Source organism: Haemaphysalis longicornis, unplaced genomic scaffold (genome assembly GCF_048455015.1).
Source record: "Haemaphysalis longicornis isolate Haplotype H1 unplaced genomic scaffold, Haemaphysalis longicornis Haplotype H1 scaffold_9, whole genome shotgun sequence".
Classification (NCBI taxonomy): Eukaryota; Metazoa; Arthropoda; class Arachnida; order Ixodida; family Ixodidae; genus Haemaphysalis; species Haemaphysalis longicornis.
In genome coordinates, this window is record NW_027526460.1 from 98,186,539 (window position 1) to 98,203,656 (window position 17,118).

General features: G+C 46.9%; 1 protein-coding gene across 1 annotated transcript; it reads left to right on the forward strand.

Moving 5' to 3' along the window:
- Positions 1-4,333: 4,333 nt before the first annotated feature.
- Positions 4,334-11,449, forward strand: LOC144152861 (uncharacterized). The gene is made up of 2 exons (XM_077684372.1): positions 4,334-9,994; positions 10,057-11,449. Exon 1 carries the CDS (start codon positions 4,850-4,852, stop codon positions 6,596-6,598), a length of 1,749 nt encoding a protein of 582 aa, XP_077540498.1. The 5' UTR covers positions 4,334-4,849; the 3' UTR covers positions 6,599-9,994; positions 10,057-11,449.
- Positions 11,450-17,118: the final 5,669 nt, after the last annotated feature.

Consider the following 17,118-nt stretch of genomic DNA (forward strand, 5'->3'; position numbering starts at 1 on the left):
CGCAGGAGGAGCATCCTAGTTGTGTGAATATGAGTCGTTCAGCTGAAAGTTTAAATTAGTCAGCTGTCAGTCACGTCTGTAACCGCGCCATCAGTGCATGACAAAATTATTCCGTCTCAAAAAAAAAACAAAAAAGCAAAACAACTGGAACTAGAGGCATTCCTACAATAACACGACAGCATTTTGGAAGTGAAATAATAGAAAATACCGAAGAGGATTTTCCCCAGATCAATACGAATGAAACAGCAAAATAATTAAGTTCCAATTAACTATTTGACTATAAACGCAGCATAGGAAGACCGCGAGACAATAGTTACAGTTGCCCTCCCCCGGTATTCGTGCGTTCTTGTTTCCTCCCAACCAACCCCACACCTCGCAGTCGTCGCGTCACCACAGCAGCGAATTAACGAATGTTGCATTCTTGACGCGTCTTTACTTTCCCCCATTCTCGGTGTTCCCAGTGCGAGCCCGGATAGGACGCCACTGTGTATTCATGCACCGTACTGTGTTAACTTCGCCCCACTTCACCCCGGCGTTAGCTACTGCCCGCACGAGTAAGTGGAACTCAAAAGTTGCTACTTCCCGCTGCCATTTCAGGATTCCCGCCTGTGCGCTTGCCAGCCTTGCAGACCCCGAGAGCCATCTCTCGGACTCCGTTTGTCCGACAGGGATGGAGCGACAGTAGTTCGAGGTAAGCACGACAGGCGGGGCGAGCGGCAGGAGAAAAGGTTGGCGCGGGACATTTAAATTTCTTTAAGCGAAAAGGTAGAATTAAGATTCGTATCCAACGGGATAATTCGGGCTAATTGCTACATGATTTCAAATTTAAGTAAAGAGCTTAAGTACAGAGCGAAATAAAGCATTTAGTTGTTAAGGACCTGCTGTAATGTTTCGCTGCCATCACACCTGTTTGATGCTTTCGTTTAACGAATGAGGTAACAGCAGAAGTGAGAGAATTGATGTATTTAATCGTTATACCCTTAACTGTAACGTAGTTAAACTTGGTAGTCGAACAAGCCCCGAACCAAATTACGCAGATTTGTGACGCGACACAAGTGCAACCATGCTCACTGGTATAATAAGAGACATATCTCTCGGAATTTTCTATACATTCGTAGTGAAGGTAGCTGTTGTCTTAGATTGATGATCAGGCGATCATTCAAAATGTGTCATTGAAATTTAAAATGTTTAATCATGCAACCAACACATCAACATTTAACATCGGCGTCGGTTATGCATGGTGCTTCAACCCCGACAAATTACTGGTTCAACACTTTCAGTACCGCCTACTTTCTGACTTCTGTAAGTTCTTTCTTCCCGACCAGGTACTCATACGTCAAAAAGTGACGAGACTGGAAACGTTAATCGATCAGGTTCATCTGATGTATGTCCTTCGCTATGTTGGTCACTTTGATCCTGCCAACACATGCGTTCAAAATTTGTTGCAAAAGTTGCAGTCGTCAGCAAGAATGGCGTATTTTGATGTGCACTATCTTGGCAAAACTTTAGTCGGTGTACTCTTTGTGCCGTCCCAACATGATTACTCCCTACGCGCATAAAGATTTATTGGAACTGAGGTGTACAGGGAACTGTACATTTACTCGCGTAGGGTGACGAAATGCCTTTTATGGTATAAATTGGCCTGAAAAAATCCCGTACCAGAAGCTCACAAGTTCAAGCAATGACATTCGCCACAAGCCACCGTCTTGCTTCAAGTTGAGTCTCGAGTGAGATCGGCACGTTCATGTCACCCGTCTAGCACTGATTGTCAGCAGTTACTAGTCGAGGACCCGAGGAACGGGGGCGTACGAGAAATTTTGCTCGGGGGAGATGGGAATGGCTGACATTTCACCTTACCTCCTTCATATGACTTTTCCAGGCAGTAAAAATATGTAGATTAAATAACAATGTTATACGGGGAACAAGTAGCAATACGTAAGAGTGGTCGAGGTGGAGGCTGAGCCATGCATGATGTGCATTGCCAATCGGGGGGAAGACGAGGCTTTCCGCTGCCCACCCTGCTTACGCCGTGCATCGGGTACGTAACCGATGCAGCCAGCTGCAATGGAAGCACTGCAACTCGACAAACTTCATGGGCTTTTGCAGTCCCTTCAATTTCCCAAGAACATAATCCCCAGTCTTGATCCACAGCGAACTTCGTTCACGACTTCACTTTCCAACAGTTTCGCCGGTGGATTGCCGTGCTACATCTGTTACATTCCTGTCGATAGACATTTCATTGTTTCTCTCGTACCATAGGTTGCACACAAGGGCGCTTGCGGGGAAACGAAGTTGGCCAACGCAGTACGGAGAACAGAGTGCCCGACAAAGAGAAGAATAAAACGAATTCTCGCAAACTTTCCCCGTGGGCAGAAAATAAGTCTGAAGAGGCTGCAGACGGGAGGCCAGTTCTTGCGGGGTCTTCTTTTCAAGGTCGAACGTGCCGGAGATTCTACAGGCGCTGCGCGTGGCAGTCTCTGCGTGGGCACGGTGGTTGGTGTCTGTAGAAACGACGGGGCGAAAACACGTATTGCGCCGTTCGCTTCGGGGAAATAAGAGCAAAGTGGTATTTCTCGAAAACATGTCCTGCAATGCGCACGAATTTCGTCCCTCTTTCACTCTCGCCCTCTCTGTTTCGTTGCAGGGAATGGCAGATGTTTAACGTAGGGACTAGTAGGTGTTCCCGGACCCACAACGATGTTAAAATACAACTGAAATGTAAAATACAAATGTAAAGTACAGCTGAAATGAATGAGACAAACGAGGAGACCACATACAGAGAAAATATGAGTTCAGTACGGGAAGACTTCATATCGAACGAATTTATTAACGACGAAGGGAACTAGGCATGAAGTAACAATACACAAACGTTCATAATCCGATGTAACGAGGTGTTTTGTATATGTTACATTCGTTTTTATTTCGTACCACTCCTATGCTCAATAAACGTTTACAACACAAAATATTACGGCTGGTGTACCGTATACTCTACAATTATGGAGGGGCGATGCGGAGTGTTGACAGTTTTTACTGCCCCGTTCTCTATTCCGTCTTCCAATTCAACAATAATTACCGAGAGCAATGAACAGGATAATGCGAATATGGATACGTACCTGCAATCAAGTTAATTACGCCTCCAGAGACGTAGTAATTTTCATTACAGTAGCGTATTGTATAACACACAAATTGAGGGTTGCTGGCCTCGAGTTTTCGAAAGGAATCTTTTTTCTGTCATATTTCACTTTGGCAAATTTTCGCTTTTTCCAAAGCGTTTAAATACGGTGCCTTTATTAAAGCTACGTCGAGAGCAGTGCAGGAGCAGAAACCACACAAAGTGACAATTAAACGGTCTCAATGCTGACGCTGATTAAATGTGGTGAATTTGAGAGCACGTCCACTGAACGACAAATATTGTTATTTCCCGAAGCTCACCAATGATAGCCATTGCATGGATTTTGGCACAAATTGGTATCTTTACCGACCATGATTCGTGCTAAATTCTGTTTAACGGGGTGCACAAATAAATCCCCCGAAACTGTATTTTTTCTGCTTTTGCTGGTATATTTGTTGCGTAAAGAAGGCAAATGAAAAATTGGAGACCGAATATAGAATTCTCGTCTATGTGCACCGCTGCGCCATCTCTTCACAAACGGGCAGTCGGAACGTCAGCGTGAGTGTATATATTTTATAACTTTTAATATAATATTAAGGGGTAAAAGGTATAATATATAATTTTTTATATATATTTCCCACAGTGGAAAAAACGTACATTGCTTGAGTCATACGGTATTTGAGAGACACTCCGCCGCGTGTAATGTGGCAATGGTCTTGTACAGCACGGCGTCCTTCGCAACATGTTTTCCTCGGTTTCCAGAGCATTAACATTGCGTTAGCGCATGACGACGTGAACAAACGTGCGTACAGAAGCATCAGCCAGCTTGCTTCACCGGTTTTCCTCGATGTAACCTCGTACAGCCTCGCACGAAGCAGAGACGGAGGAGCAAGCCATTCACGGCTCTGACTGAACGTACGGGGAACGCGGCAAAAAGAAGAGACGCCGCAGATTGTTGGCTTCTTCTTCCAGCCGGGCATCTCTCGTTGCCTGGGAGCGGACCCCGAACGCAGCTTCGGCCAGGTGCGGGAGACGCACCTTGCGAGAGGAGGTGGCGCCCGCCATAGCTACGTTCCGCAATCACCTCCTCTCCGCACCTCTCGTTTCGTTCGGCCGGGCAAGGCGAGAGAGGAGGGCGGAGGGGGGAAGAGAGGCAGGTCTCGCTCTCACGCACCGACTCCGAACCGGTTTCCGATTTCTTTGTTACAGCATTCCTGAACAGCTACAAGATGGACGTCGGCGGCGTACAGGAAGCCGGGTCGACACCGCCGTAACGCGCACTCCTATTGGACCGGATGGACAGAAACGCTGCTTTCCAGCCAATCGTCGTGCTTGTTACACGCGCGGGGCGACTTTCCGCTCAAGGAAGAGAGCGCGGGGTTCCTCGCCCGTCCCGCTCCCCCCGCCGCGAGCGGTACCACGCAGCGGTCACGAACGAGCCTCAGCGAACAACGCCGTCGTTCGACGAGGAAGCCCAAAAGGGTCGGCGTCGGTCGCCGCCGGTCTGCCTGTGTCGGGCCGACTAGTGCGTGTGTGACAGAGTGTGCCACCGGATTGTTTCCCTACATCGCTTCTGGACACCGGATTACCGCACGGAAGTGGCCCTTCGTGATCGCGCTACACCGGAATAAGTGTTCGCCAGCCGGGTGTCCTCCGAGGATTATGGAGGCAACTCTGTGAGCGCCTGCCCTCCGTCGTGACGCGGTTGCGTCGCGCCGCGAGTCCTTGCGGCCTGTAATGCACTCCTCGGCCCATCACAGAGCGATGGCCAACTCGACGACTCCAATCTGCCGCTGCCGAGTGCTCTACCTCGGCTCGGCCGTTCCCCACATCACCAAGGACGGCCTGCAGGGCATCCAGGAGCCCCTGCGCGAGCTCTACCCCGACCAGGGCCCGATGTCGGCTCGGGGCATCGATTCCTGGCTCAGCGTGTGGAGCAACGGCCTGCTGCTGGAGAACGTGGACGAGTCCCGTCGCCAACACGTACGTTTCTTCCCGATCGAGACTCTGCATTACTGCGCTGCCGTGCGCTACGTCGTGGTGCCCGGCTCGAGCGGCACCGAGCGCGTGGAGAAGTTTCTACCCCTGGACAGCCCGTTCGCACGGCACGCGGGGCCGCAGCAGCCGCCGCTGTTCGCTTGCATCCTGAGGAGGACCACGGGTATCAAGGTCCTAGAATGTCACGCCTTCATATGTAAGAAGGAGCCCGCTGCCAACGCTCTTGTGCGCTGTTGCTTCCACGCGTACGCTGATTGTACTTACGCCAAGCAGTTGGAAGAAAACCCCTATTCCCTCGACGGGCCACCACGGCGCGCGCAGTCGGTGGTCGGTCTCGACACCGTGCAGAAGGTTGAGGCATGGCGTCACCAGCAGTCTGAGCCCTCCACCAGCAATGGCGTACCGCACCACGCGAACGGTGGGTCCATACTTCTTGATGACGACACGGAAGACGACGAAGGCAACTACAAGGTCTGGACGGGCCCCGCTCCGAGGGAACTTGTCTACATGGACACCAGCGGAACGCTTAGGAGCGTGCAGTCGACGGCCGGTGGACCGTCCCGTATGTCTCGGCCCCGACAACTAGCCATACCATCCAGACCACCACCGCCGCCGTTGCCGCCGCTGCCACCTCCTGGCTCGAGTAAGATGAATGGCCACAAGGAACAATCCAAATCGAAAAAGAAATCAAAATCGAAATCATCGAACTCGCCTCCCCAGCAGCAACAGCTGCAGCAGCAAATGCAACAGCAGCAGCTGCAGCAGTTGCAGCAGCAGCCACCCCTGCCACCCCCTCACCTAAACGGCTACAGCGTCATATCAGGATACAGCGGCAACCATCCGCCACCTCCCATGATGATCCACTCAGAGCGCATGCGCAGGCCTCCCGAGCGGCCCATGCTGTACAGTTCGGAGGAGCCGGCGTACATACCTGCGGTGCGTGCCATGAGCCCAACAGCGTCGTACCAGCCTGGGATGTACCCTCACGAGCAGTACTTCATGCAGAACTACAGCACAGCGCCCCGTCCGCATAGCAGCAAGCATAGAAACGCGGAACACAGGAGCGCGGAGCACAGGGAGCACAGGGAGCACAGGGAGCACTCGTCTTCGAAGCCCAGCAAGGAGCACCGGCGAAGTAACGGACACCACGATGAGGCTGCCGCAGGGGACTCTGACTCTCCCTTTAACACGGGCATCTATCGGAAGAAGGGGCACCTCAACGAACGAGCCTTCTCCTACTCAATCCGCCAGGAGCACCGTTCCAGGTCAAACAGCCTTGCCAACCTGCATTTTCTCAACGGTGGTCCCGAGGGCAACGGTGAGCCTGGACCTTCCGGTATTGACAAGAAGGACCGCGAACTGGCCCAGCTTGTCGGCGACCTGGACCTGAGGGACCATGGCGGCTATGGTGCTCCGCCTCACAGGCCCGTCACGCCGGACACAAACTTCACTAGGAAGAAAGCGTCGTCGAAGAACTATGCCTGGTGATTACGCGAGATGCACGGCCTAACGGTACTTCGGAACAACTTGCCCTCAGGCCAACGCTGCCTTGGTAGTCCTGACCGCTTTTTCTGGATTTGTGTTGGTACCCCTTGGGCCTTGGACTTGCTACGCGAGTAAAGGATAGATGCGATGCCAAGCGAGTGCGCGGTGATTATTGCACTGGTGTGCGAAGTGCCACTGTGTCCTCAAAGTGTGTCTGTGTGTTTTCTTGCTTTGTTTGCCGTGCTCTCTTATGACATTGCTCGAAGTGTTCGGCAGCGACACAGTGCTACACGAACAGCTCTACGAAAAAGAAACATGGATATGCAATCTTCGGCTGGATTTCACGCATCCGCTTCTGCAACGTCCACGGGATTAAGGATAACCGCTGAGCATACCGGTTTCTTTTTTAGAAAGTGGTCCGTCCAGAAAGCCACAGGTTTCGCGCTGACATGTTTTGAGCGGAAGCTTTTCAGTGTGCACGATGTCCAAAATATATATATTTTTCTGACAAATGCTTAGTGTGAATGATCTGACGAGTAACTCTTCTCACTTGAGAATAACGCTCATTTTAAACATTGACGAGCACTTCGTTATGCTTGTTACGTATAACGGCAAGCTGTTTTTTATTGCGTGTGTGAAGCTGGCCAGCTTGCTCGCTGTTTAATATTGCTTCATTGTTCTGGCGACGCTTGAGGTAACCGTGTAAGATATGAAACTATGCCTACGCTGATGCTGGGCTGGTCGCATTTCTGGATTCTTAATTCGTAGCGTCCTATAATAGGTGCGAGCACAGCAAAGCCGTCAATATTTGCTAGCGCTGAAATGGCGGCTTCGCAAAAGAACTGGACGTGTCGCAGCAAGCAAGCATTAAAAAAATATTATGATGGTCGCACGTCATTTTGAGCCAGTTCTCACATTTTTTCTTACTTTTTCCCCTTTTTAAACGTGAAACTAAAAAAACTGAATGGTGAGCATTGAGAATAACGGTACACATTATTGTTTTTGAACATGGCCTTGCCGTGAAAATATTAGAGCGATAATACTAAGGCATAATGCTAAGATATTTCTGGCCTAGGGAATTAATATTAGGCAGTTTTATTAACGAATTTATGTTATTATTGAGGCAAGGAATTCCTGCCTTGGCAGCGCTTGTATGTGGAGCTAGCTATCATTGAAAGTTTCTATCATTGGAAATTTCGCATCATAATCATTACCCAAACACCTTGGCCAAAAGAAACCACAAGGTCGGAATAAATATTTTTAATCAGTTTAGATCGCCCTGAAAAGAACGCTCTGTTTCTGTCAGTTTTAGAATGCACGAACAGAAGAAATCGTTGCCACGTCGAATATATACGCGGCCTTGGGACATTTGTGTCAATAAAAACAGCTTACGCTGCAGGGGCTTTTGTTAAGCGTAAATCTAAAAGAACAGCGCGCAAAAATGAGTAGCAAAATGCTATTACAATCCCCGCGTACTTGGGCTGCTCGGTGTTCTGATACTGCCGTAAATGATAGCTGTGGCCACCACTGCTGCCAAATGAAGCAAACTGTTCGCGTGATTTGTGAAAAAAAGACCTTCAATAATTCAGCTTGGCAGATGTGATATCGCACTTGATTTGTGAACTCAAGAGCATTGAAATTGAGTGTAGCTAGATTAATTTTTACTGATAGCTATTTTCTGCATTTGTAGCCTGTAACTTCCGTCTAGCTCAAACAGTTTCTGATATGAGATAAGAACAACAGTTGACACCAATGTTCAATAAATGCAAGAAATAATAGTGCTATTATTACAGTGCTAATCACGATTTAGTCTGGTGTACAGGCTGCGTGGCTGGGCGACATCCGTTGTCATGCGCGGTTCAAAAAATCGTATTGATTGGGCGTGGTTTCTGCGGCTGTTCGAATGATGCGGCTGCTAGCTAGGGCTTGGAGATTGGTTGATTAACATTCCTCGTAATGTGTGAATGGCTTAAACGAGATTGTTGTATCTAACCACGATCGTGTGAACTCGCGTGAAGCTCAAGGCACAAGCGCACACTCCTATGTTTGTGATAACAATACTGCATTGCTTGCCTTACATCGCAAAATCGTGCTTAGGTATTCGGATGATGACAGCCAGGAACTTGCGTTCCGAGCAAAAATAAAGAAGAAGGTGACTGCATCTCAAAACTCAGGATAACGTAGCCTAAAACCACGAGAAAGCGACCAAACGCCCATTCCTTGACGCCGCTTTAGCCCTTCTCAAACCCACGCAAGCACAAGTAGCCGACGTGGGTTTAGATCCCTTGCACTGGAGGCCAGCGGCTACCTCCTTTTCGATTGGCTGCAAGCATGACCACTGGTATGCCGTGTACCTGCGGTAGCACGGGTGTTAAGTTACCGTGGTGGTATGGTCGTATCATTTGAAATACCGAGCATACCACCCACGGGCCTGTCTTGAACGTTCCCTACGTGAACGGTGGCCCATTCAACACCGCGTGGCCAGGGCCTTCCGTGTCGGCGTGTCGGGGTCGTACGACGGCGTAGCGGCAAGGTCGAGGAACCAGGAAGTTTTTCGGGACAGGACCATAACACGAACGGCGCGTATAATGCGGAGGATAGCGCTACACGGTGGTCGCATTCCTTGAAGTACGTCTACATCTTGTTAACGGCGTGCCCCAGCGAAAATGGCGGAAAAATGTAAAAATGGCGTGACTAAATTGAGCAGGGCTCGCTCAGTCATCCGTCGCTCAAGGGAAGGTCTAAAACTTATTCTATTAGAAAATGTTCGCAGTTGATCTGCAAAATTCGCTCAAAATGTTGTTAAATAACTGTATACCGATAAAGTCCAGGCGGCCTCAAGGCCGCTCTTGTGATGTTCGAAAACGCACGAATGAGGTACTGAAAGACATTGCGCTAATAATTGTTTGTCTAATGTCAGGGGTAACAGTAACAATCAAGTGCAGATCATCGATGGAGCCCCTCGGGCCCCTCGGTGCTCTAGCAGTGGTAAAGATAGCTTTTTGGCGATAATTTATAAACAGTGTAATTCATGTCATACACATTAACCACATTAGATCTTCCTATCTGCTGAACGAACAGCAATGACGCTAAGCTGCGCATGACAAACGATTCCTCGTAGTTTCTGCCTCTGCCAAATTTAGACGACCGAAACGGGCTATTCAAAGATGTGTTTGTAAGAGTAAACTTGAAATCTAAAACTCCGTGTATGTGTTTATTCTGACTATGTGATACAAAAATCCTATCCATCATCTTGAGTCACGTAGATACCGATTTTCATGTAAAGAAATTGAAATTCACGGCTAGAGTGAACAGTAGTAGACACAAACGCGACCTAGTTGGTTCAAAGTTTACCAGGAACTCTAAGGGTGCATACGGCTGTTTGCAGCTAGAAGGCGTGTGCCTAAACCTTTCTGCGTTTCACTCTTAGCCATCGCGCCGGTTCCTTTGACGGTGGCAAGGTGGGAAAATTGAGCAAGGTGTGCTTCTCAGGTACTATTACATGAACGGAGCCATACTCACCCGTAAATAATAAGGCCGCAACATAAAAGATAGATGGCTGCATTTACACATGGCGATCATTATTTCTCACTAGCTCCAACGATAATGTCCGAATTTAATGCGAAAGAACAATAATGCGGGATTGATGTAGCAACTTACAAAACATTGACGCTTGTTTTCATCACCCGAGATTCTGTTTGTGTTAAAACAAAGTCAGTAACAAATGACTAGCAACCAACGGTTTGCATTAGCTTTTTAGGAAGGCAACAGGTGCCAAATAACTGACACTCCTGCTGTGCTTTTCATGATACAAGAGCTAACATCTTAAGGGACTGCTGTCATACGGTCATTTTGTGTCATCTGTGTAAGGTTTGATACGTTACAGAGAATCCTCAGTTTGAGCAAGAGTCGTTTAAAGGGGATAAACTTTATAAAAACATGTTTCATATCGGTTGCGAAAGTGCCCTGACAGTTTGCTATGACCCGATATTGTTTATGTCCCGCGTTTTTGAGTGTGACGTGCGACGTTGACTAAGATGCTTCGTGGCCTTGCGATAAAATCGCAGCTAAAAAAGCAGCTATTTCTCTGAAAGCAGCGAGCAAGCACCGAGCTAACAGCCAGAGGTTTTATCTATGATCTACTAAAAACGTTCAGGGACAGCTCTAAGCTGAGTGCATTTTCATTTCGCCTTGAAGACACCTTTCTGCTTGATATTCTGTACGCAGAGCCCGCGTTTATGACTTTCCTTGCGGTGTCTGCACGTTAGTGCTGCGTTATATCTTCACGTATACGTGGCAGTCGTTGGTTTCAATCGCCGCTGCGAGCATCTGACTGTACACGGCGGGCCTTAGAGTCGGTGATGATGTGACCTTTTGGCACTCTCTAATGGGTAGAACGTTACTGAAACCCTGCAACCTCGCCAACAAAGTGCGGTTCTGTGTATTAAAAAACCAAGCTAAACTTTTTCACAGTCTTGTTGGGAACCCTTTTACCTAAAATTGTTTTCCACGAATAGGAAATTCAAACGCCTTCCACCATTTTTATTTAGTGTCAGTGTTCTGAATTTTTTGAGAACAGAAATACAACAAGACTTGCTGTGAAAACCGGTAATGAGTTTATCATGCTTGCGGTTTTTGAATGTTTCGTGCCAGCGCCTAAAGGAGACTAACCTAAAGCAGATTCAACGTGTTTTTTTTTTTGAGAGCACGTGCGGAGACCTGCGTTTTTTTTTTGTTCTCGTTGTTGTGTTGATGATGCTCCCAATTGTACAGCCCGAATGAGGCACCTTTTGCAGAGATGTCTCGTTCCGTTGTTATGCCGAAATAAAACGGACAGTTCCTGGTCAAGAGAAACGTACAAGTCTCCAATACTCCTTTTTGTGTTCTTCCTTCTGCTTGCTGGATTTGTTTCACTACAAGACGGTTGAAAACGCAGTTCTGCGCGTTACTGCAAAAATGAAAATAATAAGTCGTATGGCCGAGCGCAGTGTTCAAACGATGACATGTACAAACGCACTCTTTAGAAATGCAAGATAGCGGTACTCAGTTGGGTTGCAAAATCATCACCCATCGTTTGTGGTTGCCCTGGTGCGTGTCAGCTAGAAGTCTCAGCATCGTTACGTCGAATATGAACAGCTAACATTTGTTTAGGAAACGGCCCAATTTTGTAGTTCTTCAGGATTACAAAACTCTGAACTGGAGGGTAGACTCGCTCGCACGACCGAACCTGTATACGTCAAGTCCAGGGTAACGCTACGTCGGGTTGATGTTTTCTTTCCAGCTTGTGTTTCGGTAGGCTGGAGGAAGTAAACGCCGATTACTGGAGCGGAAAAAGATTGCACTAGTCCAGGCAAAAATGTACTTGTTGCGCACTTCACAGCAGTGATCTACGTGCAAATCTGTGTGGCTACTTCAAGGATCTGCCTAAAATGGCCATTGCATTAAGGCGACCCTTGTTCACAAAGTGTAGGGGGCGTAATGTTGATGTGTATATTTTACGGGTAACGCCCACACCCCTCTGGAACCGCCGGAATAAGTGACGTTGCCTGCCTCGTCCCGCTATCAAAATGCGATCGACTCTCTTTTTCACCGTCTGCGTATTTCTCTCGCAGACTGCTGCCTTGTTTTCCTTGCTCCAATTCTCCTTGCATCCACGCCCAGTGGACGTTTCGTGCGATTCTCGCTATATACGGGACCTTCGTATTATTAGAGGGCTGTAGAAGTGATCTAGTAAAAAAGGGGGCCTGCCACGAAACCTGGAACGCTCTCGTTACAGGGTATTCTGCCGAACAGCAAAAGCAAGTCCAAAACGTCAACATTTCGACGCTAGCACCATCCGAGTATGGGGGAACGAAGCCGTTTGTTTTTCAATAACATGGGTGCAAAGACGCCAAGCAAATAATCAAGCAAGTCTGAAATGTGGGTTTGTTTATTACCTTGGCTTGCTCGCGGGCTGACCGTGAGCTGCGCACGACTGGCCTTGAAAGTATGGCGCAGTGAATTGCATGGTTTGGCCAGGTAGCCCAGATTGGCACAACTATATGGCCTGGCAAGGAGAATGTGATATCAAAAAAAAAATAACGCACATACAAGAGAAGTTCAATTTATTATTTTCGTGAAGACGCATTTTGTCTAAGTAAGAGCGTTATTCGAGACTGACTGCCCTTGGGTTCGTGGGGCTGACCAAACAATACTGAGTGGTACAGGAAACAGTACCGAAATTCACTAATGGCTGCCTTTTGCAGCCAAAGCTTCTCCTCTATTTCCACGAAACTCCGTTTTTGATTGACGGAAAAGCTAGCGGGTCCTTCAGTAGGAAACAGCTTGATGAAGCAGCTAGGTGACTCCATTAAGTAGCCGGCGCTCACGTTAGCTGTCATAATATTGGCGTTGCCACGGCTGGTTGTTTACGATACCCTTAATATTGAAAGCCATTATACTTGGCGTGCGGGCGAGCAGAGCGCGCGTCGATGTAATGTTAGCCTTCTCTGCCGGAACGTTCTCACGGCTTCTATGCAGTGCTGCGCTTCACAGCCACTCCAAATCCACTCCGGCTGTTAGCTTAATTGTGCGCTCTAATGATTTCTATCTCCAGCTGTTTCATACGCCCCGAGCTCCAGTTTAGGTAAACGTCCATTTTTCGACAGCCTCACGGAAGTTACCGTAATAGGACGAACAGAAAGACGACAGGACAAGCACTTGTGTCTAACTTGTCCTGCTTTAGGACCACTCGATGCCATTAAAACACAATAAAACCCTGTGGTATGTTGATAAGGAAATGTTGAATAGAAATGTGGAGAGGCATCCTTTCAAAATAGGAAAAGAGATACCAGATAAAGCAGATGGTTATAATTACTTTGTTCAAATTGTCAGTGGGGTTCACTTGAAAAAAAATAAGTGCAGGAATAATGTAGAGTGGGATGCATTCAGTAGGTATCCAGAAATTTACAGCGGTAACCTATTTTTCTCACTGCATACAAGGACTGACATACAAGGAGTATCTTTTTTCGGTAAGGACATACCTTTCTGATAATTGGGGTTGCACTAAGGGTCTGCAAACCCAACACAGGTCGGTTTAACGAGCCCAGGAAAGAAAAAAAGGAATGTATGGTAACACTCAAAGGTAAGAAAAGAGCTGAATTAATGAAAAAACAAACTCACGTAGAAGGTATTCTAGATAAAATCAAGCAAAAGAAGTGGAGTTGTAATTAAAGATGAAGGGCAACATATGGGCCACCTGTTTAACTAAATGGTTGATAACCGGGACCGGTAAACTAAACAGGGGAAGAACAAGGATTCTATGTTGGGGTGAACTAAACAAAATTCGGGCAAAGAATGGCCATGAACCATCTCACGATAGCAGCAGCTGGAAACCCTTGGGAGAAGTGTTGGTCCTGCAGAGGACGCTAACAAGCTAATGATGCTGAAAATCATGATTTGGCAAACCGTGGTTCGTCCCGCACTGGCGATTCCTCAAAGTAAAAGTGCGGTCTCCTCTCCGCCCTGGAAGATAACACAGCTTCTCGCCTGGTTTATACTTGTTATACGTGCTTGTTGGTGACAAGGTACCAACTGAACAACGCAAATGCGTGGTAGGCTGAAATTAAGATTCTCGATGGTTTCGAACCATTCGTGCACTTGCAACAAGCCTCCGGAGAGAGGCTGTTGAGCCAACTCCTTTTCGGGGCATACGGTAATGTCGCTGTACATTTTAGGTAGTAACGCAGCTACCTAAATAGTGCAGCATTCATATACTAGGGGACAATGTAGACACAGTCCGTGCCTTCTGGAGAGTTCCAACATCCCCAAATAGAAGTGAATGGAAGAGGTTAAATGGACGCAATAGTACAAGCATCGCGCAATCAAGTCAGTGAACGCACATAATGCGTGCATAAATCGCAGTCTCCACAAGAGATAGAACTCTTCCTATACTATATCGACAAGATCAATTTCAACGCAGCCCCACTAAAGCAGCTTTACCCGTGAGCGTTGCTGGATTCACTGCCTGAAACATAAAGTACTACAACGGTCTTTGTAGTCTTCGACGGGCAATAAACGAAAGTGCACTTGTCATAGGTAAAGATCGCGATTTCGTACGTTCGCTTCCCCGACCAACGTGGCAGTTACCTCAGGCGTGCTCTCCGAAACAGTGCTTGCATTGGTAGAACTACCCATATCGCAAGAACTACCATAGTTTAACTTTCGATAAAACTGCCACATTTTTCACGAGGAGATGCTTTGACGGTACTTTAATAGAATCTAACGCACCAGAGAACACACCTAACACTTCAGGCAAGTGTTTCGTGTCGCCAGAAGAGCCACACAGATCTCCGGAAACCCAGGGAAACCCTGTAAGCATCCCAACGGTAAGGTATTAGAGCACACATTGTAATATGCACAGGGCACAGCTCTTGATGGCACAGCTAACATTCCTAGCGAAGCTGAGCGATGCGTAGTAATGGTAACCCAGTCAACAAATGTTCGTGGAAAAGTCTTGTCAACCACCAAATCTTGTTAACAGCTGAAATGTTCTGTGCCCTAGGACCAGATAGCTTGCACCCTATGGCCTGGAGACAACCAAGCATTCAACTCAACCAGTTTAGCACTACTTTGTTTCCTCAACACCTGCCGAAATACCCATTCAAGGTTTGGGAGTTTTCTACAAAACGCTGGGTGATTTTTCAGCTAAAAGCTGCCGCAGAAGATTAATGCCGGCCAAGGAACCGTTATAACGCAAAGCTAATAACCCATAAAGCAACACATTTTCGTGAATAATTTAGAAAATGTTTGAGCAGTCCAACATTTGTCACATTAGTACAAACTGCATTTTATATTTTGCAAATCTGTGCACTTCAAAAATAAGCAATAAGTAGTGGAGATACCACAATGCAGAATAAACGATAAAGTTTCGTCAGAAAAATTGTAATAGTGACGTGCAATAAATTCATCAGTTCATTGCCCTTCTGTTTTTTAGATTCTTAAGATTAATGAAGTGAACTGTACCACAAAACACCTAAATTATTGCATGTAATGCTTCAATGCTACCGGAAGATTATGGGTTAAGTATTGTAACCTGCACAGAAATGCGGTGTTGACGATACGTAAGTTTTTCAGGTGCTCTGAACAGGCAAGTAATTTCACAGACCTTACTAAAGCAAACAAAGGGAAACAATTAAATGGTGCACAGGAATTACAACCGAGTTATACCGTGAACCCGGACAATGTCGCATGTTAAAATGCATCGTTTGTTGCAGACATGCTTTTAAAATACTCAACACAACGTAACATTTATTTTTTACTTGCTAAAAGCCCACTTTTGTATATTTCTGCCACGGTCATCCAAATAAGTTTGCACAAACGTATGTGCGACATGATTCAGGCATAGTATATGTAAAGTTGGGCTGTTAATTGGAGGATTGAATGGCAGAGGAATAAGACATGTACCTCTAACAGAAAGACGGTTTCCCAGAGGTATTCAATATGAGCATCCCAAACCGGGCAAACCCTTTGAAAATGCCGGTTTGCATGAAGTGTTGGCTGTGCTACAAGAAGCTGGACCAGTTGCCTAATCATCAGCAGCGCACAGCAGAGCATATTTGAATCTTGCGCAACTAGAAAATCTGCTACCTCAATTATTCTGGCGCAGTTTAAACAAGCCACAAGCCACAAGCCGCAAGCCATAAACAAGATTGTGAATTAGTAGGACTTGATTGCTGGCTAGTTGGTGCATGGTGTGCGAAAAAATAAGTTTGCGCAGGAGACGAGGACGAAGAGACGAGAGGGCAGGACGAGCGCAATCCTGTCATCTCGTCCTGTCGTCCTGCGCTCGTCCTGTCCTCTCGTCTCTTCGTCCTCGTCTTCTGCGCAAACTTATTCTTTCGTACAAGATTGTGAAAAGGAAGAAGGTTGCACAAGCATCTAAAGAGCTAAAACTGCTCCTTGTTCGGCATCTGCATTAAACAGCACGAAGCTATATTTTTATTTTTTATTTAGACAATACTGCAGGCAAGAATTAGGCCCAAGCAGGAGTGGAAAGATAAAAACATAGCATATCAGGCAAATGTAATTATACAATCTCTATCTTAGAAAACACCAACAAAGAATGGCAAACGACAAAAAAATTCTACATGTGAAAAAGCTGATCAATTGATGCATGCAGAATAGGCGAAGTGAACACAGAGGCAGGAAGACTGTTCCAATCGGATATTGTTCGCGGGAAAAATGAATATTTATGAGTGTTTGTGCGGGCGAACAGTGGGGTAAACTTAAAGGGGTGGTATTTCCTGGTTGGCCGGGAAGAAAGACAGGTCAGATATATTGATGGGTCAATGCGAAATTTGCGGTCCCGAAGGTCGTCAAGAAATTTTAATCGGTTGGTTCTTCTTCGAGATTCTAGCGTTAGAATTCCGTTGTTCTGCATTATAGTGGTAGGGGAATCGTGTCTTTGATAACGGTTATAAATAAACCGAACAGCTTGTCGTTGAATTTGTTCGTGCTTGCCAATATCTTTTTTTGTATGTGGG

Bases quoted from the DNA above. Each gene is read 5' to 3' on its own strand.
- LOC144152861 (XM_077684372.1), top strand. From the start codon at position 4,850: ATGCACTCCTCGGCCCATCACAGAGCGATGGCCAACTCGACGACTCCA.